The sequence below is a fragment of the Dipodomys merriami genome, unplaced genomic scaffold (assembly GCF_024711535.1).
Source record: "Dipodomys merriami isolate MVZ:Mamm:240054 unplaced genomic scaffold, mDipMer1.0.p SCAF_491, whole genome shotgun sequence".
Taxonomy (NCBI): domain Eukaryota; kingdom Metazoa; phylum Chordata; class Mammalia; order Rodentia; family Heteromyidae; genus Dipodomys; species Dipodomys merriami.
In genome coordinates, this window is record NW_027206059.1 from 264,786 (window position 1) to 291,136 (window position 26,351).

The window sequence follows — 26,351 nt, forward strand, 5'->3', positions numbered from 1 at the left end:
ATATAGGTGGCAAATAGTATGTCTAGCTTCTCTTTTGGTGGCTCTGAGCTTTTTTTTGTTTTTTTCATGTAGGCCTCGTCTTTGGTCAAGTTTTAGCTAGAACCCTTCGGAATCAGTGACTATCTGTTTGTGGAGTACACAATTCTGAGTGTTTTGGGTGCACTAGGAATCATGCCTGATTTCTTTCCTCAGTTGTGACACTCTTGACACAGATCACAGAAACAATGAGAAGTGTCCATGTTTAATAAGGCCTATCTACTGGTGTATGGTGAAGGTTACTTGTTGGCAGAGGTGTCCTTCCAGCGGGAATCCTAACACATGAGCTGTGGGAGTTGAGTTCGGAGGCAGATCTCATGAGTGTACCCTGCATGCGGCATGCACTTGTAATTCCAGCTACTTGGGCAGTATAGGTAGGGCTGTGGTCCAAGGGCCCGTCCAGGCCAGAGCAAGAAACCCTATCTGAAATATAACTCATGGGAGGCGTGTGAGTTCAAACCCAGTACTGGAAAAAAGGACAAAACTCTTGAGAGCTCTCTTGCTTTAAAATAGCAGTTGACATCCATGCAAGTCTTCACCATAGCCCAACTTCATTGACACAGATCTCACTTTCAACACCAGAACTGAGAGAAAAAGGAGAGATGACTCAAAATCTAAATGAAAAATTGGTCTTAATTCTTTGAGGCGTAAAAGACGTAAAGTTTTTGTGTGTGTGTGTTTTTTTTTTTTGCCAGTCACTAGTGGTGATCGCCAGATAATAACTACTGGAGTAGTTATCATGACTTGTAAATCATGCAAGAACAGAAGTCATTATGTGGGAGACTGCAAGAATTGGAAGAGAGAAAGACTTAATGACTCTGAGCTGCAGAAAATGATTTCCCTGGAATCAGGGAAATGTTCATCCCTTCTTTTACATTTTATATTTGTAGTTTATTATATTCACTTAACACAAAACATGTGATACTATGTTCAGTATTAAAAGTCCATTTTCCCTCGAACTACTCTTATTCTTCGTGCATTTGCATCGAAGAACCAACATTTCAAATGTTCCCAAATATGTCTGCCTCCTGTTAGTGTGCTAGAGTTGGCTCATTTCACTTCCTCAATGTTTCATACCTTCCTGAAGATGGAAATGCAGGGGAACTATATATACGTTGGGAAGAAATTGAAATTGAGCTATGCCATTATGTTCTAAATATATAACATTAGGTTTTCTTTACTGATAGCTAAAATGAAAAAGAAAAAAAAAAAAAACCCAACCCCATAGATTCTAGAATGTAATAGATTGATGTTTTCACTATGGTGGTCCATGAGTTTTCAGCCGCTCTGAATTCATTGGTAGTGGCTGATCTGCAGGTGAGCCCTTCTGTGTCTGCTCAGCGAGGAGGGCAGGTGAGGGGAAGAAGGGACCCTGAGCAGGGCTGGCAAAAGCGTTACTGCCCCACAGCCATGATGGCTAGTGGAAGGCATCTCCAGGGGAAGGGTAGTTTAGACTGCTGAAGTTAAGACACTTCTGAAAGTGTAGCTTAAAATGCATGTAATTTTCTCTTTTGTAGAGAAAAGGAAAAAAATTCCAATGTTGATTGAAGGCCCTTTAAACAATGAATTCAGATGAGGGCAAGAAAGGATGACGCCACTTGGGGAGCTGGCCCAGCCCCACCAGCCGGAGGGGAAGCGCAGGAATTAGCGGTGTCTGCTTCTAGAGTTGAACCAAATGTTCAAGGCAAACTAAGACAATGAAAATAGCTTTTATTAATCCTTAGGAAAAACGTGTACACAGAATGCACTTGTCAGGCAAGGTTTTCATAAAGCTAAGGATGTTCCTCCTGAAGTCAGTGCTGAATAGAGAAAGTCTCAGGAGGTATTCAGTGTGCCTAGTTCAAAGCAAGAGCCTAGAGGTAGTGCTGGCAACATGTGCTCAGTTAGTATTAAGTCAGTGCAAGTCCTGGTTCTCTGTGTTATTAAAACATGTGGAAGGTGCGGGAGCAGTGGAGTCTGGATTCGCTGTGGCATGCAGCAGCAGTGTGACTGCTGCTGTCAGAGGGCAGAGCTTGTGCTGCCTGTAGGCCAGTGAATGTCCCTGGGAGGGAGCCTGCAGGGGGTGTGGCCAAGGCTGGGGTCTGAGAGGGAAGTCAACATCGTATAGACTGTATTAAAGCAGTTCCGTGGGCTCAGAGTTAAATCATCTCAGTAGTAAGCATGCAAAGTTCTTGAACGGATTTCAAGTGGGAAAACAGCTCCACTGTAAGTTGGTTCAGGGACTCTTGATAGCCGCTATAAGGAGGAACAAGCAGCATCTGCCCCCTCCCTCTCCCCTGAGGTGGCTGGGGGTGGCCACAGACTGGAGATCTGCTTGTAAGGAAAAGTCATGAGAAATGTGAAGTGCATGGTATTGGTGTTAGCCATTAGAATCTCACAGTGATCCTTTAAGCCGTCTCAATAACCTGTATGCAAAGAAGGCATTCTTTAGGAAAAAAACACTATTTGAGATTTGTCTTCCAGAGCAGTGTAAGCACAAGCAGTTCTGGGAATGGGATAACCACTCTGGAAAAACTATACGAAACTTGAAGAAAATCACACATCATTTGGTCTTGAGAAACTATCAATGTATTCAAATGTCAGATATGCTGCAGTATTGCCCAGTGACTCTTCCACATTTGCTTTTACAGCTGCCCAACAGAACACCTCTGAAAGTGAATCAGTCATTTTTGTGAACTGAATATAAAACTGCCAACTAGGTGGATGTGGGTCTCAGATACTCAAGTAGCTGATGGATGCAAACACCATGCAGAGGCTTTACTGAACTTGCTCTGTACAGCAGCACACACATTTTATTATAAAATCACCACCTATCTTATTGGATTGACATAGAAGTAGAAAGCCAGTAACTGAAGCCAGCAACTGATTTTTTTCCAAATCAGTGAGGTTGCTTCACAGTACTTTGTTCTGTAAAAGAAACCCAAACTACCTTCAACTATTAAAACTAACTTGTAATGACATCCATCTCAAATCTGATGTGTAACTTGCCACTCTTTTATTCTAAATACAAAGACTGTTTTCCCCCCTCATAAGAAAGACTAAAATAAATCTCCAAGAACAGGGTTGCAGGTCTGTTGGAAGCTGGGGCAGGTGGACAGGGTGTGGCACACTCCCTCTAGAGTCCGGACCTCTCCCCGGGATGACTCGAGCTCAAGAGCAGCGCTCAGTCCTTGCGCACCCTCCGCTTGCGCAGCGACTTCACCGGTCCGTCCCCAGAGCCCGTGCTCTCGTCCGCTTCTTTCATCTGCAGAAAGCAATTTTGGAAACATTTAACAGTAAACAACATCCTTGGTGCTGTGTGGGCCTGATGAAGTGTCTGCAAGCACCGTGTACACCACGTCTCTAAAGGTGGCACTTAGTGTCACGTCGGAGTTAGTGAGGAGGCGCTAAGCAGCGGTGGGTGGTCTGTGCAGTATTTATCTAAGGAACGAACTGCTGACTTGCTTTGTCCAGAGCATTTTTCAGAAATTTTTGTACACAGTTCTGCCAGACAAATTAGAAGAGAGGAAAAGAAATGAAAATACCCAATTTAATGCTTTCTAGGTTTTCCTTTTTCTTTTCTCAGAATGTGATTGTACCCCACACAGACATCTTATAATTTTATGAGTTATTTTCAGCTCAGGAAAGGCTAGAAGGTGGAAGTAAGTTACATGAAGTGTTTTGAGATGTGCAGGTAAGCCGGGACGCATGGGAGCATGTCTAAAGCAATGCTAGCGTCTGCTCCGGATGAAATTGTCTTACCCTACTCCTCTGTACTTGGACATTTCTACTGGACGGTAGGTCCCAAAGTCTCTCAAAACTCTAAGATAGTTGAGACTAGTCACCAGGGATGTGTACTGAGCAAGCTTCAGAACACAAGCCAATAGCACCAAGCACACTTGACACACCAGCAGGGCAGCACTGGCCCTACTGGGCCACAGCCACTCTGCAGGGCTGGAGACGCAGACCACACCGGCTCCTGGCTTCTGTGGGTGAGAGAAGGCTGCTCAGCCATACCCTGCCTGACTGGAGATGAAAAGGTCCTGTGGACACTTCCATCTTCTGTCAGGTCACAAAAGGAGTACGCTCATTGAAAGATTTGAAAGCACACTGGCAGGTGTTGCTCATCTACTCAGCGGATGGTATATTTCAAAAATGTTTCAAGACATGTATTTATTTACAAAAGCCACAGAATTATCTTGTATCCATAAGGATTCTGTTTCGGATACCCAAATGGTCTGTGTACTGAACTCAGGGCCTTGCCTGGCTTTTTCACTCAAGGCTGGTGCTTTACCATGGATGCCACACCTCTACTTTTGGCTTTTTGTTGGTTTGTTGTAGATGCAACTCTTACGGACTTTTCTGCCCTGGCTGGCTTCGAACAGCAACAATCAGATCTTAGCCTCCCAAGTAGTTAGGGTTACAGGTGTGGGCCACCGGCGTCCGGCTCTGTTTTTCAATGAAATGTGCTAATGACAGAGTCATAGTTTTGTACTGACTTGGCACTATCCTTTACGATTCATAAATCATAGGTGTTAACACAACACAATGCATTGTGTTTCTGCTCTCCTGCTTTTATCAGTTTCAAAACTATGAAAGCTCACGAAATTTGGAAGAAATATAGCAAAAATTTCTTCTCAAACTGGATGCTGTTTTGGTTGAGACAGCGTGTGTGCATGCACGCGCGCATGTGTGTGTGTTGTGTGTGTGTGTGTGTGTGTGACAACTAAATCTAGAACTGAGTTTCTTTTCTGATAGAAGGGTGCTTACCTCATCCTCTGATCCGGACTTATTGGACTTATTCCCTTCTTCTTGCCCTTCTATGATTTCAATTTCTTCCTGACTCCTTTCCTCAGGTTCACCTTCCTCCTCTAGAATGTACATTTTATTAAAGGCAAAGACTTAGTGAATTAGAGTTTTGCTATTGAAAAGTAGATACGATAAAGAAAATGTATTTGAATTCCAAAATTTAAAACCAGTTTCTTCCTTTCAAAGTTAAAAAAAAAATAAATTTCAAGTACTTCATTTTTTTTTATAAATAACAAAGATCCTTTGTGTGGCAAGGAACAGCTTTCTAGAATTGTATATGAAAACCCAAGAAACAGTTGTCTTTCCTGTGCTTAGTAACTGTAATATAATTAATAGTAACTCTCCCTTCATGGTCAGTGATCGTTCATTTTTACCATGCCAATGGCCTGTGTTCACATGCTCACACCACACACCATGTGCACACTGTCTGGTGTTTTCTATGTGTGTACCGGGTACACGCTGTCTGGTGTTTTCTATGTGTGTACCGGGTGCGTGCTGTCTGGTGTTTTCTATGCATGTACCGCATGCACGCTGTTTGGTGTTTTCTATGCATGTACCACATGCACGCTGTCTGGTGTTTTCTACACGTGTACCAGGTGCGCGCTGTCTGGTGTTTTCTATGCATGTACCGCATGCACGCTATCTGGTGTTTTCTACCCGTGTTCCACGTGCACGCTGTCTGGTGTTTTCTACCCATGTTCCGTGTGCACACTGTCTGGTGTTTTCTACCCATGTACCGTGTGCACGCTGTCTGGTGTTTTCTACCCGTGTACCGTGTGCACGCTGTCTGGTGTTTTTTACCCGTGTACCAGGTACACGCTGTCTGGTGTTTTCTACCTGTGTTCCGTGTGCACGCTGTCTGGTGTTTTCTACCCATGTACCGTGTGCACGCTGTCTGGTGTTTTCTACCTGTGTACCGCATGCACGCTGTCTGGTGTTTTCTATGTGTGTACCGTGTGCACGCTGTCTGGTGTTTTCTACCTGTGTACCGCGTGCACGCTGTCTGGTGTTTTCTACCCGTGTACCGCATGCACGCTGTCTGGTGTTTTCTACCCATGTACCGCATGCACGCTGTCTGGTGTTTTCTACCCGTGTACCGTGTGCACGCTGTCTGGTGTTTTCTACCCGTGTACTGCATGCACACTGTCTGGTGTCCTCTGCTCACTGACTTATTTGGTTTCCACTCTGCACTTCAGCTCAGTCACCTCACCACAGAGCACAGGGCGCCTGCCCCAGGAGCTGTGGAACTCGAAGGAGGGAGGAAGAGGGAAAGTCGGGGGGGGGGGAGGAACATGCTCATGTATTCCACATACACACATGCAGGACATGGTGGACACAGACCTTCTAGAACAATTCTCTCGTCATACTCCAGTATTTCCTAGAGAGCACCTCATAAATCCCTCTTAAGTTCATGGAAACAACATACTAATAAGCATTACAAGTTACAAAGAAAAAGTGCTGAGAACAAACTAAAAAAACTTACATATATACATGTGTATGTGCAGGTACATGTATGTAAACGTGTAGTTTTCTTTTTAGATAGTCTTTTTTTGCTGGCTGCAAGTGATTTATGCCTGTAATCCTAGTTTCTCAGAAGGCTGATGTCTGGAGGATTGAGTTTGAGGCCAGCCAAATCTGTGAGACTCTACCTTTTGTTAACAAGTAAAAAACCAAGCTGGAGGTGTGGGTCAAGTGGTATAATACCAACTCATGAGCAAGAAAGCCAAATGAGTGAGGTCCTGAGTTCAAGCCCAGGTACCGGAATAAGAAGAGAAAGATGGTTTTTAAGTCACGCTGATATTGGCTGGTTTTATTTCTACCTAGATGTGCAAAAGGAGGTCTTGACAACTCAGTTCTAACACTATCAAGTAGTTCAGTGTAAGGGAGAAGGAATGTATATATACATATATGTATGTATACGTATAATATATATGTATATGTATATATTCATATATATTCCAACAGCATTTTCGGGAAACTATTCTACAAAAAAGACTACCATATCCACAACAACCATTTGAAGAAGATCTGATGTTGATTTCATTGCTGTGATCATCTGCCATCTACCTGTTTTTCATATACACACCATCTACTTTTGTACCTCCTCTACGTTCTCAAAGGCACGCAAAGTCCCCTCACGAGGCCGTGGCCTGTGGGGTCTGTAACTGCTGGCCAGCGATGAGGCGTGGGGGCAGGGCTAAAGCTTCCTCCCGAATGAGCGCCCTGTCCCTGGAGCTCAGCTGCACAAGCTGCAGACCGGCAAGCACACCGGCTGGTTATTTCAGGACGATACCCCACTTTCATGAGTGGGGTCGGAACCCCGAAGGTAAGTCGCCATCACAGACTGACCTTTTTCAGGAACTTCACCATCACTTTGCTTTTTTTCCTCCTCCAAGTCTGCGGGTTGCTCTGGGGCGGCCTTCTCTTCTTGTACTTCCTGCTCAAGAGCTCCCTTTGTCTGTGGCTTACAGAGATCCGTTTTCATAGACGCTGCAACTTCGTATTTTTTCTGTTGTAGTTAAACATAGGCTATTTTTATTCAAAGCAAAGCACCACTTAAAAACCTTTTTTTGCAATAAATAGCATACACAGTAAATCATTATTAAGATTTAGGAAATTTAGTTCATTGCATTTAAGAGTGAATTGCTCAATGCATAGAATGCCTAAACACAGGCAAACTGGAAAGCAAAGGAAAAGTTGAGGGGCATTTGTGTTCTTTACCTTTACTTTCCTTGGCCAACAGAACAAAGTAATCAGTGCGATTGGCAGCCCTGCTGTTACGAAGTAAATGAGCCAAAGCCACGGGCGCTCTTTAGCAGCCACCATCAGCTGTGTAAACACGCCAGGCTAGAGGGGGAGAAGCCAGCAAAGGTGTTACAAACCTGCATTGGGAAAGTCAACCACCAAAACATTCATTCTAGCTAGCCATTTTCGTTAGGAACTGAAAAACCTGTCAGTCAAAAACAAGTCCTTCATTTTCACACTTTGTTAGGTTACATATTACAATAAGCATATAACTTAGTGAGATTTGAAGTAGGAACTGCGATACAACATGGACGGAAACTTCTACCACAAGAGGAGTGACTTCATTCCTTACTTAAATCTCAGGGTAGATCTATTTACATGAGTATATTATCTAGCTCATTTAGAAGTACACAACTCTAATTCTATACTTTGAAAAAACTTATCACTAAAAACAGGACTCAGAATTACTGTGTCCTTTTTTCATATAAAGAAATTTCACTATAACCTTCAATAAGAAAACTGTCTATATTACTGAAATAAAAGCCAGGGCCATTGGCCATCAAAAAGTGTCCTTTGACCTGTTCTTTTGATGGCTGGTAGAGTGTCTGAAGAACCACATTTCTTCATGGATAATTGGTTCTTAAAGACATCTCCAAGATGCATTATGTTGAAATATTTAGCTTAACCTTTTCTGTACAGTCTGTAAGATTTGGGGCTAAAATGAAATAGTATTTAATCAAGTTAGATTTAAAAACTTATTCGCATTTCTGTGAAAAGTGGTTAACGTGGTGTAGATATTACTGCATCCTAGTTGCCATTAAAGGGGTCATTTGTGTAACATAGCCAGGAGGGTGGCTGGCCTGTTACTACCCCACGCAGTTATCATGCCCATACCTCATTAGCGTTTGCTACTATTAGTTTTACTCCCCAGCCCTCTGTGGCCCAGTGATCTGCTGTTTCCTTTTCTGAACAGATGATAAAATTATCAAAGTAGATGTCAGGGGTCATCGACCAAAGCTCTAAGCCAAGAGCACGAAAAGAAGTCAGAAGAAATGGATGATTGTCTTCAAAATAATCGGGATTGGGAACTTTTTGAGGACTCCAGATTCCCTGAAAGAAACAATAATTGGAGACATTTATAATAAAACAATTATAAATGCTTCTTGAGAAACAGCTGCTGATGAATGACTTTAAATTCTGCAAAGGAAAAAACAAAGTAAAATCCAGCATATATAAACATTTAAGTTGCACAAGTCACACTATGTTAGACTTTTTTTTTTTTTTGAGATTTAATGAAGTTGTTCAACGCTAGATGCTGTTCAAGTTGCCCAAGTCGGAAAGCTCCGCAGGCAGACATCCACCTGTGTCCAGACAGACTTGGCTTGAAGTCCGGTGCACCTCAGAATCACTGCTCAACACACACAGAGCTCCATCAGCTCCAAAGCCACTGCACTGCCAGTCAAGTCAGATCCCTTCAGCAAGCTCACGCTGCCACCAGACACTTCTGTGCCAGGTCCTGGACCCATTGGTGGTCCAGACACACCTGGCTTCTGCCCTGTGGCATTTAAAGTCATGACATGAATATGGGACCCAAGAGATGAATACTCTGGAGACAGCAAGAACTGGGAGAAGCAGATGCACGTGTGATGTCAGAAAATGCCATTGGATAATCAGGAAGATGAAACTATAGGTCCAATGAACAGTATCAACAGTTTTAATATGGAAAAACCCGGATGTAATCAAAAGATGTCTGGCTAATATTTTTAAAATTCTGAATTGCAACAGCACAAAAAAAAAAAAAAAAAAAAAAAAAAAAAAAAACCTACGGGCACTACTGATGACCAGGCACTGAGACTCTTCTTGGTTAGCAGTCATTTCTTTACTTCTAAGTCAGAACTTTATTCCAAGGGTGAGCTTGCTTGAGTACTGGGGAAGAATATAATACAGAGTGTTCTTAATTAGCCTACAAAATTATATGAAGAATGCTTTACTGTGTAAACACAGATTACTTGAGGTCAATTTCTTTCAATTTCATGAAGTTGCGTGTCAGACTTCTAACACAGTGTGAGGGATCGCTGGGTGTCTAGGAGCAGATAACCACAGGCAGGCGGGGTACCTGGTAGTCGGGGTTGCTGACCATCGGCGGCCTCCACACACCCTTGTACTTCGGGTTGTCAATCATGGGCGGCTTCCATTCACCGCATCCGATGTGACAGGCTGGGTTTGGCATCCGAGGCGCCTCCCACTCCCCGTCCAGGTCTTCATTCCTGAGCAAAGGACAACAACAAAGCAGGCGTCACCATCCAGGCTAGTGGGAAGAAGTGGGGAGAAACACCAGAGCCATGAGCCCGGGGAGGGAGCGCGCACCAGTCATCTGGTTTCACAGCATTCGGATTCGGGATGAATTTTGGTTCATCATCAAGCCAGCCTTCAGGCTTAACAGCACTTAAGTCTTCTATCTGCACGGGTTCATTTTCATCCCTGTAAAATAATATGTTCATTAATAGTCACCCCACAACCTGGTAGAATGTGCATGATCAAGTTCAGAAGGCAGAAGGAAGGAAGGACGCAAACAAGGAAGGAAGGAAGGAAGGACAGGACAAGACAAGAGATAAGGGACAAGGCTCTGGTTAAGCACACTGATCTGAGTGAATCCAGATTGCTTCTTAATACATTGAGGAAAAAAATAACAGCCACATATAATATTCATACATACACAATAAAGAGCAAACTAAAAATTTAAGTATATTAGTATTTTAGATATGTGAATTTTCTCCACAGCACTGAAATTATAAAATATAAGCAACAGAAAGATTCAACAAAATTAAAAACAACAAAAAAAACCCCACTAAAATAAAAAAGCAAAAGGAGCCAGGTGCTGGTGGCTCAGGAGGCTGAGATCTGAGAATCAACGTTCAAAGCCAGCAGGAAAGTGCATGAGACTATTACTTCTAATTAACCAGTAGAAAACTGGAAGTGGTGGTGTTGTGGCTCAAAGTGGTTGAGCACTAGTCTTGAGCAAAAGGAGCTCAGGGACAGAGTCCAGGCTTGGAGTTCAAGCTCCACACTAGCACCAGCAGCAGGAGCAAGGACAAAGTAAAAGGAAGGGAAGTGCAAAATCCGTTTTAGGAAAGCCTTTCACATAACAGTGAAAAGTGAGAGGCTTGTCTGTGAAGAAGAGGCCTGCTAACCACGCCCAGTCACGCCCTGCCACGGAGCCTCTGAGCTCTGCTCACCAGTCGTCCGGCTTGACCGCCGAGGGATCGGGGATTTTCGCCCTGTCGTCCCACTCGCTGGGCTTTTTGTCGTTGGGGTCATCGATCTCTCTGGGAGGGTTAACTGGAGGAACCACATCTGCTAGTAGGCTTCCTTTGTTTACTACCTTTTGGTCAATTAATATTTCAAATGTGTCGTCTGGGCTCAACACTAAAGAACAATTTAAATGTTTTATAGTTATTATGGTAAGACATTTTAAAGAGAATATTCTAATGAATAAAATGACTTAATGTTTAAATATCTCTATCCCAAATAAAACTAGACCCACCAATGCACTGCATCAAAATGTGCTGAAATAACTAGAAATAATACTTTCTAAAATGAAGAAAAATGGTTTTAAACTGTATTTTTTCTAACCTAATGCTAACTCAGTTTGATACTCAGGATCTCTGTTTTGTTCCTTTATAGTTACAGAAGGAACCTAACAATTGTCTTTGAAAAAGGTTTTTACCCAATCTCAAACTTAAAAAATTTCAAGTACAACAGGAAGAGCTCACTTCCCACCCCCCACCCCCGCCCGCCACCGCCACTTGAGGGCAAGCACTTGACCTTTTACACATCACCCCTAACCATGTTCGTGAACCTTTCCTCCAAACAAGGGCATTTCCTCTAGAAAGCCATTTCCTGCACTGGAATGGAATGGCCACACTGTTATCACTCACATACTCTTAACATGATATGTCTTCTGGATCATTTGACACAGTCAGCTTCACACCTGCTAGCATGCTTGTTTCCAAGGAAATCCCAAAATTCCTCAAAATTTTCGTAAGTAATGATGAAAGAACTTTTCCTTCTTGTGGATAAAATTTAGGTCTTTGGCAAGAATGATGGTAGAAATATCTGTGTAACATTTACATGCACATGTTACATGCACATTTGTAATCGCAGCACTTGGGAAGATGAGGTAGGAAGACCTCAAGTTCAAGGCCAGCCTAGAACACACATGTAGGCCCTCAGACTGGATTACATAGAAAGCCAAAAAGAACAAGGAAAAAAGAAGAAGTGAATGCAGCCAGCAGACATCAAGAGGGTCCGGACAACCAGAGATGCAGCTGAGTACTTTCAGAAGAACCAGTTCTAATGGAGTTCCAATCCACAGAGGTTTTTAGTCACATAAGACCAAACTCTGCTACCCAACTCTAATTTCTACACAAACACAACACAGACCCACACCCACTTTTTCTTCCTCCACCATTTCCTCATCTTTTTAGCTAAGATTATAAAAGCTACTTGGCAGCAACAAAAGCAAGATTGAAGTATAGCTAAGCATAAGATACAAACAAAACAACCAAAAACTGGGTCTTCCCAATTCAAAGAAAGCAATTTCTGAAGCAAGTCTCGAACAGAAGTTGCAACTGAAATTTTGTGTTCAAATTACAGTTAAAACCAAAAAAGCACATTACAGATATGCACATGTTAAAAATGGACTCCTGGGCAAATCCCAGCCGTAGCCAGAGGGTGAGCTGGAGACCCCCCCGGGCCACACACTGGTGCCTGTCTCAAAAGCAACTCCCCCAAGAACCCTACAGGATAGTGTCTTTTAAGACAGCACCACAGATTTAAAAATGGCATTCAATGACTCAAACACAAAGATCAATGTTTTGGAGTGTATTAAAAGAAGAAAATGTTTAAGAGTCAGACGTGCAATTCAATTCCAGCCTACTAGTCCTTCTCGCTCTAGGGCTACTTCATGCCTCCCATATGGTGGGGCATATCAAATGATCATGAACACTATTTTCTTGCTTTCTAGTCCCTTCCTAACTGCTTGCATATTTTTGCCCAGAGGCAAAAATGAATACAGTTATTCTTCCCCACTGGAACACAGCAAGTTGAAAATCTCTTAGGCTAAATACTGAGGCCAGACGTGTTGCACGTTTCACTGTGCTTGGTTTTGGGCTTTCAGAATATTTTCGTGGACTTCATTGGTTGAACACTTTTAATCTGGAAATGTGAAACGCTCCAAAATCCAAACAGGACATGCATTTGAGATTCTGCACATTCAGGTAAAGGTTACTCACTGGTCTAAGCCTGCCTCCTGTTGCTAAACATATTCACATTTATCATCTCTGCCTTGTACAGAAACTCCCCCTATATAACACTGAGATTGCCTCAAGTCAGTTTATCTTCATCCATCGTTGTCTTCTTTTTTCTGAGTTTATTTTCTTTGGATAAATTGCTGAAAATGGAATTTTGGTTTCAAAGGAATAAAATTCTTATGGCTAGTATACTACCAGTTTATCATCGAACTGGGCACTGACTTGACATAAAATAATAATAACACAAGATTTCTGCAATCGCAGAATTTGAAAGAAAACTCAAATATCTAGTCTGTGATGGAGTTGAAACTTAAGAAAGGAAACTGCGTAGAGCCACTGCTAATGTCCTGCTCAAGTTCTGAAATGCTATGGTTTTAAGTAATTCGCTGTAACGTGCATACTTAGGAACTGAAAAACACTTCTCAGGTGGTACTCTTCTCTCCTCAACAGCTATGTTAGGCTCCCATTACTTAAGTCAAGCTATGCATGTTAACATGCGGTTGGCTCAATGGTTCTCTTCAGTGTCAGTTAAGTGGCACCAGCACCACAAGGCAGGGCCTCACAGCCATCACTACTGCAGACAGTGGAGCTCGACCTTATCCTGGCACTGGGGACCTCCTCTCCTGAGCCGCTTCCCTTTCTGCTTCCCTGCCTTTCTGGCATCAGCGTCACGGGGCTAACATGTCCTGTCCCCTCCTTCCTTCTCCATTCCAGCTCTGCTCAGGGACAAGTGCAGCATAGCCTTCACTAGTCTCCCCACAGTCTGCAAGCTGGACACCACGTTGCCTTTGACCTCTGACCTGCCTCACCCAGCACGGCACCCTCTGTGGTGCTGCCCTGTGTGCAGCCGTTTACCCACAAGACAAGCCTGGCACGAGTGCAGGCTTCTGTCCCCACAGCACTCGCCACGAGTGTATCTGTAGTCAGCACGTTTTCGCATCACCAGTGAATTAAAAGGATATACCAAGGGTATAAAGATGAGTCTTCCTGTCTGTAAAGAACTCTTTAAGATCTACATCTGGAGGTTTGGCATGTTTTTCTTCAAAAACTCCAGTTTTGGGGTGTTTATGTCTGAAGATAAAATGAAGTTTATAATCTTCTCCACATTTATCTGGTCCAAACATAATGGTATAGGATGTTTTATCATAAAAATTTTCCTTCAAAAAGAGATGAACGTTGGAATTAGTCTAGAATTAGAGAACTTAATGATTTCTTTATTCTGTCCCCTGGGTAAAGCTTACTATTGTACATATGCTAACAACACAAACACATAGGATATGAGTAAATGACAAATGGCAAAAGGATATAGATATGTGACAAATTTTGCTTGAAAATCGTTATTTTTGAAGCAATATACCAACCACTTCCTGAGAATATGATGTTAAACAACATCATGAAGTAGCTTTAATTACTTGATGTAAATCTGCGTTAGTATTTCATGGAGAATCAATCATTAGAAGATAGTATATTTATAACCTTAAAGCTAAAAGGATTACCCTCTACTGTTGTTCAGGAAGGCATTAAAAAATGACCAATCTAAGCAGAAAATGGAAGATCCACCCCAAATGTATCCAGCCTGACATGCTGGTGAAGAGGTCTGGGATATAGACACTGGGTCTCTGTGTTAGGCTGCTGCATAAACTTGCTGTGTGAGGCCCGGAGTACATGCTTCTTTACCTTCTCTGAGTCTCCATGTTATTACCTTTGAAGGGTAGAGACAACAGTGCCTAATTTACAAGCTTTCTCTGAGGATTAGTTGGATAAGTCAGCCTTGCCAAATCAGTCACTGAACTTTTGCCACCAGCTCTGTCATTTTTACCTTCAATCACCAAAAACAAGGGCTTCAACATATCCTACAAGTGAGCCAACCAAAAGAGCCTTTAATCCACAGCAACTGCACAGGCATCTCAAGGATGACCTTTTTAGTTCATTCCTGTTATGTGCACAGTTCCTATTATACCCCTTTTCTACTGTGGGAGAATGTGGTAAGAAATTCCCCACACTTTAGGCGTTCTTTTTTTTCCTTGCCCATCCTGGGGTTTGGACTTTGGGTCTGGGTGCTGTCCTGGGGCTTCTTTGTCTCAAGGCCAGCACTATACCACAGCCCAACTTCTGGCTTTTTCTGAGCAGTTTATTGGAGATAAGACTCTCAAAGACTTCCCTGCATGGGCTGACTTCCAACCTCAATCCTCAGATTCAGATCACAGCCTCCTGAGTAAGTAGGATTACAGGTGTGAGCCACTGGTGCCCAGCCCAGGTGGTCTTAATATAAGTGCTTAGATTCTTAAGCTACTTCAACATGGAAAAGTTTCAATTAGCTATTTTCTGCACATTATTGGTCTTGAGTTGGTCTACCTTTTAACTTAGTTTTCTGCCTACTTAAGTTCTACTGCTTTGCTGTGTTACCTTGCTTTCCTAAACAAACATAATTCTTACTTTACAAAGTGCTGTAAATTGACCTTTCCACAGCATTAATATGTACCACGTTAGCATGTGTTTATAGTTGTGGCCAAGTTTTATCTTCTAAAATGAATGCATTCATGTAGCAGCTTCATATGGAACTCAAAGACAAACTGTAAAAACTACATAAACTAACAGAAAAAAACATTCAAGGTTCCTAAAGTTGAAAGTGAAGTTTTCAATTGTAACAATTATTCCTTAAAAATACTTACTAACTTTATTAAGGTTTTCTGAAGTATTAAAAGATCATACCAGAATCAAATCGTCAGTGTCTGCTAGTAGTTTAATGTATGCACCTCCACAATCAATACCTTCTTGAAAATTCACTTCATATCTACATGAAGGAAAAAGAACCATACTGCTGATAAATAAAAATTACTAATTGCTCTTTAAAATCTAATGTAGCACTCACAACTCATTTAGACAGAAATGTTTTATATCACTCTATAGTAGTTCATATGTACAAAGCACACCTATAGGAAATTAACAAAAATGCTTTTCTACTATGTCATCTCAAGGCATACATATAAAGTATTATAAATAAGATGATTAATTCAATTATATAATTCATTTAGTGATTCATTTAAGTAATAATTTTTTTCTAACTGTTGAGGATAACATAACTTTAGATAAAACAAGAGTAAATTTCAAATTCTCAGCAGGCATATATTACCCATATTCCTTATAAATTCAAAACCACAAACCAAAAAACCTACAACAGGGTTCAAAGAAATTGCTCATGATTTTTTATATTCTGAGCTTACTACTGAGTTATGTTCAATACAGCTAAGTTATGTTCAATAAGTTATATACTTCATTAAATACCTCTAGCAAAGAGATTTCATATTGTCTGCCAAGAATATGGGAGTATTTGGTATCTAACAAGCTCAGATATATGTGAAATTATAGTTCTTTAACAGTAAAAAACCACTGAGTGTCTTCTCATGGATTTATAGCACTACAATTCTCAGCAAAATTTTTCTATTTTCTTGAAATAGTTTTGTTAAGACAACAAGCAAGAAATATAGTCTTGCTAAGATGACTTATAAATTTATAACAAACAATTCAGTGCAGAAAAAAACCAGAATTGATGATTTTGTTTAATGAAATAAAACAAAAAGATGAAAATTGAAGAAATAATAAAAAATGATCATTTTAATAAATGATTAGTTTTAAGTCTTGCATATATGCTATTGGTTGTGTAGATAATGTCACCAATGGTAATTTGCTACTTGTAAATATCTGGTTGGGAATTGAATTGGTGAATTTGTTAGTGGCAAGATGTAATTTAATACCAGCAATGACAAATGGAACATAAAGCCAGCTAATCTTGTGAGAATGTAGAGACTAACTGCAGATGACAAACTCAAAACTACAAGTTGTATTTTAGTGAATAAATCCCAATATATAAATTTAGGAAATATGAGACAGTAAAGAAATATAAGGTTTAAACAATAATTACACAACAAAAGATCAGAATAACAGTGAGATCAAAGGAATTATGATAAGAATGTTAAAAATGAAATAGGATATTTATAAACAACAAAATCAAAGAGAACACAACCAAAGTAGTAAATGAAGTCAAAGAGAAGTCAAATGAATACCAAGTAAATGCAAACAGCTAAATGAGATCAAAAGGAATACACCTAAACAAAGGCTAACTTTTAGGTGTTGAAGACGTAGTAGACATGGAAAAAATCTGACAAAAATACAGAGGTGAAAGAAATACACAAGGATTTGCAAGAAATTACGAGTTTGGGCTCTAGCAAAAGAGCAAACATACAAATGATGGGCATAGAGGGAGGTGAGGAGGTGATGGCTTAGGGCATAGGTAACATACTCAACAAAGTAATAGAAAGCCAGGAACATTTAGAAAACCCTATAAAACAAGAACGGAACTTTCCAAAATCATATTGTAGTTCAAACACCAAAAAAAGAGAACAAAGAAGGAATACTAAAAGTTGTAAGAGAAAAGCTTGTCATTTAACGGGAAAGACCATCAGAGTAACTAATGATTTCTCAACAGAAACATCATAAGCCAGGAGGTTATTGAAGCATTGCAAGTAAAAACTGCCAACTTAGAATACTCTACCCAGTGCAACTATCACACAAATTAAAGGACAATAAAAAAATTCTATCATAAAAACTATAGCAATTTTTTCTTTTTCTTTTTTGTTGGTGAGGAGCTTGAACTCTGGGCCTGGACACTGTCCCTGAGCTCTTCAGCTCAAGGTGAGCACTCTACCATGTGAGCCACAGTGCCACTTCCAGTTTTCTGGTGGGTAACTGGAGATAAGGTTCTCATGGACTTTTCTATCCTGGCTGGCTTTGAATCATGATCCTCATATCTCAGCCTCCTGAATAGCTAGGATTACAGGCGTGAGCCACCGGTGTCCGGTGCCCAGCTTAAAGCAATTTAGTATGACTAAACCAGCACAACAGAAGGTACTCAAAGAAATCCTGCACACAGAAGAGGAAGATGAATGTAAACCTGAAGTTAAGGAGAAGAAAATCACATTGGATAAAGACAAGCACAGGAAGAGCAGGAAAGAACCTAACACTATTTTTTTTAGTGGCTGGAACTACTATACATCATGTCAATGAAGTAAGTACTCAATATCAATGGACTCAATCCTCCAATCAAAAAAGAATTGTAAATTGGTAATTGTAACCCCTCTGTACAGTATGTTCACAATAAAAAAAAAAAAGAATTGTAAATTGGATAAAAAGGAAAAACTTGACCCTCTGCTGTCTACCAGAAACACGCCTGACTGACAAAAACAAACATTGGATTAGGAGAAAAGGCTGAAGAGTCCACATAAACATGGACCCTTGAAAGCAGCTAGGAGAGCTACAATCATATCTGTTAAGGAAGGCTTCAAGTCAAAACCTGTGAAGAAAAGACAAAAAAGTCACTTCACATTAATAAAGGTAACTTACCACCTAGAAGATATAACAGCCGGGCACCTGTGGCTTGTGCCTGTTAATCCTAGCTACTCAGAGGACTGAGATTTCAGGATCACAGTTTGAAGCCAGCCCAGGCAAATGTCTGTGAGACTCTTATCTCCAATTACCTACCATAAAACTGCAGGTGGCATTCTGGCTCCAAATGGTAGAGCGCTAGCCTTGAGTGAAAAGGCTCAGGAACAGGGCCCAGGCTCTGAGTTCAAGCCCCACAACCAACAACAAAAACAAAAGACAGCAATTTTTAGCATCTATGCACTAAATGTTGGTATACTCACCTTTGTTAAACAAATGCTAGTGGATTTAAAAACACACATTGACCCTAAACACTGACAGTAGGAAGCTTCAATACTACACTTTTACCAGTAGATAGGTCATCTAGACCTACCTCAAAATCAACAGATTGAGATTTGATAATATCATATAACAAATGGACCTGACAGACACCTATAGAATGTTTTGCCACCAGTTGAACAATCACATTCTCCTTAGAAGCCCGTGGAACTTTCTCAAAAATCAGTCATATTCTAGGACATAAAGTAAGGTCTTGGAAAATGTAAGAAAGTCAAAAACGGATTTTGTTTCATACCAAAATACTGTATTCTTTCATACCATAGTGGAATTAAACTAGTGTAACAGTAGAATAACCTGCAGAAAATATTCAGCCACAACAACACACTTACTAGAGGGAAAAATTTAAAAATTTTTTGAAATCCAATGAAAATGAAAACACAACCCACCAGAACATTTGGAATAGAGGAAAGGCAGTTCTCAGAGATAGGTTTATATCTATAAGCACCTATAGAAACAGAAAGAGAGATGAGAGCGATGTCTAAAATAAACACTTGAAAGATATACCTCAAATTTGTAGAAAAAAATGAACTAGCCAAACCTTAAACTAGCAGACAGAAAAAATAAACACTATAGAAATCATGTGCAGTATACACTCATAATTCTGTATATGTTTAAACAATTAGCAGTGCTCAATTCTGTACACTAGAAATTTGGATGCCTTTTTTTTTTTTTTTTTTTTTTTGGTGCTGGTCCAAGGGCTTGAACTCAGGGCCTGCGCACTGTCCCTGAGCTTCTTTTGTTCAAGACTAGCCCTCTACTACTTGAGCCTCACCTCCACTTCCTTTTTTTGTTTGTTTTTGTAGTTTTTTTGGAGATAAGAGTTTCATGAACTTTCCTGACCAGGCTGGCTTCAAATTGCAATCCTCAGATCTCAGCCTCCTAAGAAGCTAGGATTACAAGCAAGAGCTAACAATACTCACCTCGGAGTACTCACTTTGATAAAGATAACATGAAAATAGTCCCAATAAAGTTCTTACTAACTGAATTCAACAACACATCAAAAATCTTGTACACTGTGAGAACATCGGGTTCATTCATGTATGCAAAATTGGCTTAACATAAACCAATAAAAATGATGCACTACATAAACAAGATAAAGGACAAAGATCATATAATCATCTCAACAATGCATAAAAGGCCTTTGACAAAATGCAACCTCCTTTTATGATAAAAAAATAGGAATAAAAGGAAAATACCTCAATAAATGCTATTTATAACAAACCTATCACCAACAGCTCACTAAATGTTGGAAAACAACCATTTCCTCTAAAATCAGAAATAAGACAAAGATGTCTACTTTCTACTCTTATTCAATATAGTGCTGGAATTCCTAGCCAAAGTAATAAGGCAAGAGAAAGAAATAAAGGGTTCCAAATATGGAAAGAAGTTAAATTATCCCTATTTGCAGATGTTAAGATCCTATACCTAAAAGACCCAATGATTCTACCACCAAACTCCTGCACCTTCACAGCAATGTGGCAGGATACAAAATCAACACACAAAAATGAGTGCCTTTTGTGTACTCCAACGATGAACAGAATGAGAGGAAAATTAGAAAAAAATTCACAATAGCATCAAAAATAAAAATAAACAATTAAGGAGATGAAATATCTCTACTATGAAAACTATAAAACTTTGAAGAAAAAAGACGACAGTAGAATATGGAAATATCTGCCATTTGCACTGATTGGCAAAATTAATATTACAATAATGGTCATATGGCCAAAGATGATCTATTGATTCAATGTAATACTGATCAAAGTTCCAATGTCATTCTTTATAGAAATGGAAAAATCAATCCTGAAATTTATACAGAAATGCAAAAGATCCCGGATAACTAAAGCAATCTTGAGCACAAAGCCAATGTTGGAGGCATCACAAAACTAGACTTCTAATCATATTACAGAGTCAAATAACATCACAGTTGCACAGAAATATCAAACAGCCCAGAAATGAATCTGCAGTACCACAACTATATGACTTTTGACAAAGGAACCCAAAATAGATGCTGGAGAAATAATGGTCTCATCAACAAATAATGCTGGAATGACTGGATATCCACATGAACAAGACTGACATCTACTTCTTACTCTGTATGAATATGAACTCCAAGAAGAACAAAAACCTTAATGCAAGATCTAAATGTTGAAACTACTACTGAAAAGAATAAGGAAAATACTAAGACTTATTGGCATAGGAAGTTAACTTCCTGAATAGCTACTCTAGTAGCTTAGTTAACAAAACTGTTAGAACTAATAAAGAAACTCAATAAAGGTGGAGGCTATGCAATAATCATATAAAAATCAAGTCACATTTTAATATATGAATAATGAGCATGCTGTAAAGGAAATAAGTCTCATTTAAGACCATCACACACACACACACACACACACACACACACACACACACACACACACACACACGCATGCAAATACCTCAGAATAAATTTAGCCTAAGAAGTAAATGATCTCTATAACAAAAATAAAACACTGATGAAACAAACTAAAAAGTACTGAAAAACAAATCACCCTATGTTCTTAGATTAGAAGGCTTAGCATTGCTAACATGTCCATTCTACCTGGAGTGACACACAGATTAAAGCAATCCCAATCAAAATACCAATAAAATACTTCATAAAAACCCACCCTACATGGAAGCTCCTGCCTGTTCAAGAAGCAGAGATCAGAAGGCCTGCTGTTTGAGACCTGTCTGGGGAAAAGTTAGACAGGCTCATCTTAACCAAAATACTTGTGTAGTGCTATGTGCATTTCATCCTTTTTATGTGGGAAACATAAATAGGATTCATAGGCAAAATATGAAAGACTATTTAAAAAATAAGTAAAGCAAGGGATGGGAAGGGGAAACAAAGGAGGAGGCAACAATGCTTGATAAGAAATCTACTCATTACCTTGCCCATGTAATTGTAACCCCTCTGTACAGAAGTTTGACAATAAAAAAAAAAAAAGTAAAGTGAAAAGGGCTGGGTGAGTGGCTGCTTAACAAGCACTGAGTTCAAATCCCAGTACCACAAAATACAACAGTCTTAAATTTCATATGGAACTATAAAGACCCCAAGAAATCTTGAACAAACAGAATAAAACGGATACATTGCAATAGCAGATCTTGTCAAAGCATTCTACAATTATGTTTTTAAAAAGTAGCATGGAACTGGCATAAACAAAATGACACATATCCCAATGGAACAGAAGAGAGACCCCACAAATAAATCCGTGTATCTATAGCCAATTTATCCTCAACAAAGTTACCGAAGAAATTCATTGTCAAAAGGCCAGGCTCTTAAATAAATGGTACTATGAAAAACAGAATACCCATATACTCAAGAATGACGTTACATCACATATTTTTCTATTTTAATAATTTCTGCATTTTCATACAAAATATATTTTCATGTTTTAAAGTATTTTACATAACTGGGTGCTGGTGGCTCATGCCTATAATCCTAACTACTCAGGAAGCTGAGATCTGAGGATCATGGTTCAAAGCCAGCCTGCGCAGGAAAGTCTGTGAGGCTCTTATCTCCAATTAAACACCAGAAAACTGCAAGTGGCACTGTGGCTCAGTGGTAGAGCACTAGCCTTAAGCTGAAGAGCTGAGGGACAGCGCCCAGGCCCAGAGTTCAAGCCCCACAGCCAACCAAAAAAAAAGAAAGAAAAGAAAAGAAAAAAGAAATAGACCTAAATAGACGTTTCTCAAAAGAAGATAAACACATGACCAAAATGTAGCAAGTCATTATTCCTGAGGAAAATTCAAACCAAAACCACAAAGAACACCCTCCCAGTCTGTCTGAAATTGCTGTAACACAAAAGACAAAAAATAACAAATGCTAATGAAAGTCATCAAGAAATACTACTAAGGTCAAATATGAGTCTACTAAGTACCTGTAACTATTTTAAATTTGTTCAAATAGTGGGCATATGCTCTATTACATGAGTCAGTATTCAAAACTCATTGAGATGACTTACTGTAGACCAGATATTTTGAAGCATCACACTGATATATTTAACTAAGTACAATTGCTAGACTCTGGGAGGTCTCTTAAAACAAGATGGCACTCTGCAGGGCGCAGGAAGAACCAGCCATCAATCTAACAGAAAAGGTTCTGACGTGGAGGGGCTCTGGGGGGACATTTCAGGGAATGATGCTCCTGAGTGCCATCACTGTCTGGCAGGAGGAGGGAGGTTTTGTTATGACGGGTGTGGGCTACCTGTGGAGTCCAGCAGGACACTGGGCAAGCCCGGCCTCTGGCGTATGCCCACTAGGGGAGGAGCAAAGGTCTCCTGACCCCATCCACACTTCCTTTGAGAATGAATCTACTGCTGCTGAATCCCACTGCCAGCTTATCAGCAGTACTTGTGTTCCCTCTTGATTATATTTGAGTTAATATCCTAGTAGCAAGTAACTCTCAGAAAAAAAGTTGAAATTTAAAAAGTGACTACACTGTGCTGTATTATTTGGTGGCAGAAATGAATCTAATTTCATCATTAACTGGTTTTCACTGAATAATTGGGGTTGTGCATATATACATTCCAAGGTTTAACGAAATAAAATTGAAAAAAATAGAATCTTATGCCCAGCACTAAAGTCGAAGCTATCTTCAGATGCCAGTCAAATCACATGAACCCAAATCCCGAAAAAGAGTGGTCACAAGTGTACTATGACTTACTGAACGATCAAAGGTTTGTCTGCAAAGACAAAAGGCCTCTCCAAGGCGGCCGCCACCGCGTGGTGCTTCGCCCTGGACTTCAGCACGAGCCCCCGGTCTCCAGGAACCTGGTTTTCTTTCAACTCTTCTATTTCCCATCTTCCTAAAAAACAAAGAAAAGCAAGGTAAATTAAAACAGAAAATACTGATAATACGGATTTCCCAATAAGCTGTAAACTATGTATTTTTCATCAATACTGATATAGAAAAAATAAAACCATATTGTAAGTCAGGAAATGTCTGATATGTTGTGTATGCATCTCTCTTCTCCTCCTCTTTTCTCTTCTCCCCACTTCCTTTGCTCTCCTGTTCTCTTTTCCCATATCAGAAGCTGGTTTCAGGGCTGAGTGCAGTGGTACACTTCTGTAATCCCAACAAACATAGGAGGAAATGCAGCATTATGGTCCCAGGCTGGCCCCAGGCAAAAATGAAATATCTCATCTGAAAAGTCCAAGCTAAAAGCGCTGGAGACCTAGCTCAAGTGAAGAGTGCCTATCTAGCAAGCCAACGGCTCTGGGTTCAAACCCCAGTACCATAAAAGGGGGGTCCATTTCCTTAGATAAAATTATGAAAAGGCACAACCACCAAATACTGAAGTATCTGAATAAGGCACGCATGTGGTAACTGTGGTTGGTCTCAGAGGGTGGCAACACTGGATTTTCAGGGTGACATGTTACAGTGGCCAGCAACCCACTGTGAGGTTCCACCTCAGTCCATGTTGATTGAGCTGTCCGCTCCTTGCTGTCAGCTTCATCAGCGGTATGCTTCATCCATACAAGCGTTCCCAGGCTAGCTGGCCAGGCAAGCAGCTCCCTCCCACTTGGGGGCTTAAACACTAAATTCCCAGGCACAGAAGGTGATGTGGACTGGATGCTCCTGAGGTGAGGACGCCCCTGGTCCAATCATGGTTGCACAGATCCTAAAGTCAGGTGGCTCAAGTGGTCAGTTCACAAAAGTAGAAACAAATACACTGAATCTAAATGTTAGGGGACCTGTGTCAATGGGTTCTTACGACGTACAAATGAAAAGCAAAAATCCCCCGTGTTCCTGGAAAAACAAAAGCCTGCAAAGCACCGGGACACAGATGCTGGGAGCTGGGCACTGTGTCTGGGAGGCCCCACGTTCACCGGCTGGTGGGGGGTGGTTTCAGGCAGCACGAGATGAGCTGAGTGCAGACCCTGCTTCCCCAGGGAAATGCCCCTCTTTGCAAGTGGATTCAGGCTAGATGTGGCCTTGCTTGCTGTGTGCACATGGAGGGTTCCCCCCAGAGGCCAATGTCCCTAGGCGGAGGATGCACAGCAAGCAGGCTTGGCATTGGGCTGGCATGCAGAAGATGGCTGAAATCTGCACATGCCACACTGCCACTGGTTTTGCTCCTGTTCTGATGTAACCCATGCTGGGGTCTGAACGGAAAGCCACACACTTATGGCGATGAGGCCCTGGACGGACAATCCCACCCCCCAATCACCTTGAGAACAGGCCTGCTTTCCCTCAGCACAGTGAGAGGCTGGCTTTAGGCTGGAAGGAAGGTGATTCTGATTATAGGGCATTTCTTTCTACAGCTAAGCCTGAAGACAGGCTCCCGGTGACCCGGCAGACAGCTGTCAGCCTGCAGCTATGGCTCCGGGGTGACCATGTGTCTCATGCTGTCCTTAATTAGGTTCTGTTTGGTACTCTCTAGGAGAATGGTCATTTGGTGTGGGTGTGCCCAGTGGGGGTGCCCCAGCCGAGCAGAGCCTGGGCACACTGCTCTGGGAGGTGCAGAGACTAGCTGTTATGGAGGGAAATTCGGTGCTGTGTTAGACACCCGGGTGTCAGGCTAAAAGGTGATTTCCACCCATGTGGAAGAGCAGCAGACTAAGAGACTGGACACTGGAGCACAAAGCCTGACAGGGAGCTGGTACACTCTGCATCAGACAGGTGACAGCTGATGGGCAAATAAATACTTTACCATCATATATAGAAATCTCTGAATCCATATCGTCTTTCTTTGCTTTTGATAAGACCCATCTGTAAATAAAGTTGAAAAAAAAAGTTGGCTTTGAAAAATAAGATTAGATGCTTTGCATATTAGAAATACAGGAAAATAGTGTCCAAGACAGTCATTGTTCACATAAAAATAAGTCTGTGGGAGGAGGGTAGATAAGGATGCCTGTGCACCGCCTGCAAGGCTGGATCTAAACCAGATTTGGAATGTGCAGTCTGCCTGCAGCACGCAGCAGGAAGCCGCTCACAGCGCAGCCTTGGCTTCTTGCTCGGGAGATGGGTGTGGAAGGAGTTTGCTGTCTCCCAGGACAGGGTCTGGGACATCGTAAGCACTAAGTATTAATCACTCTCTTACCATTTCTTAGGCTGGAAGAATAACCCAAATTTGTCATCTGAATTTAAGTTGTATTTGTCCTACGGGATACAAAATGTATCTGTATCTTCCTTTGTACGTAGCCAATCAAATTAAGCCTTGTTTTATCTATTACATAAATATGGAACAAAAAGCTGTCAAAAGCAAGGAAAACGTTCTCCAAATGAATACTCACCCGGCCAACTTTCCACTATCAAATGTTTCTGTAAAGTATACTTCTCCTATAGGTTGAGGTGTCTTATATTTAAAAACCTAGAAAATAAGATTTTGAGAATTCAGAGTTACCCCTCTCACACGCATGTTAATGAAGCAATCTTGCAAGCACACACCACACATACCACACATGCACATCATACCAGCATGAGGCGGCCGGACTGTCCTAGCTATGGTAACAGCACAGAGCAATGCATGGTGACAGAAACGTGCGTGCAGCCAGAGAACACACTTCACATAGCCTTAGAACCCCAATAAGTTAACAGTATGTGGGGATTAAAAGCATGCCAGGCAAGGTGGCTCATGACTGTAATCTCAGCCACTCAAGAAATACAGACTGGGAGGTTCAAGGTAAGCCAAGGCAAAAGGTTCACCATGTGGTAAATGCCTGTCAACC

At 41.0% G+C, this 26,351-nt stretch overlaps 1 protein-coding gene across 6 annotated transcripts in view; it reads right to left on the bottom strand.

Moving 5' to 3' along the window:
- Positions 1 to 3,014: 3,014 nt before the first annotated feature.
- The window catches only part of LOC138809329 (calmegin-like), a 30,284-nt gene continuing 6,947 nt past the window's right edge, over positions 3,015 to 26,351 (bottom strand). For 5 of the 6 annotated variants that reach the window (XM_069995864.1, XM_069995870.1, XM_069995866.1 and 2 more), the window contains exons 3-14: positions 25,917 to 25,993; positions 25,334 to 25,392; positions 23,344 to 23,485; positions 15,594 to 15,675; positions 13,846 to 14,038; positions 10,806 to 10,995; positions 9,937 to 10,050; positions 9,686 to 9,836; positions 8,464 to 8,679; positions 7,546 to 7,671; positions 7,174 to 7,333; positions 3,015 to 3,280 (exon numbers count right to left, since the gene is read on the bottom strand). In XM_069995864.1, coding sequence (XP_069851965.1) covers positions 3,075 to 3,280; positions 7,174 to 7,333; positions 7,546 to 7,671; positions 8,464 to 8,679; positions 9,686 to 9,836; positions 9,937 to 10,050; positions 10,806 to 10,995; positions 13,846 to 14,038; positions 15,594 to 15,675; positions 23,344 to 23,485; positions 25,334 to 25,392; positions 25,917 to 25,993 — 1,716 coding nt within the window. In that variant the 3' untranslated portion in view covers positions 3,015 to 3,074. Of the gene's footprint in view, positions 3,281 to 4,785; positions 4,887 to 7,173; positions 7,334 to 7,545; positions 7,672 to 8,463; positions 8,680 to 9,685; positions 9,837 to 9,936; positions 10,051 to 10,805; positions 10,996 to 13,845; positions 14,039 to 15,593; positions 15,676 to 23,343; positions 23,486 to 25,333; positions 25,393 to 25,916; positions 25,994 to 26,351 lie in introns of all 6 variants that reach the window. The other variant, XM_069995865.1, reaches the window with a different exon arrangement.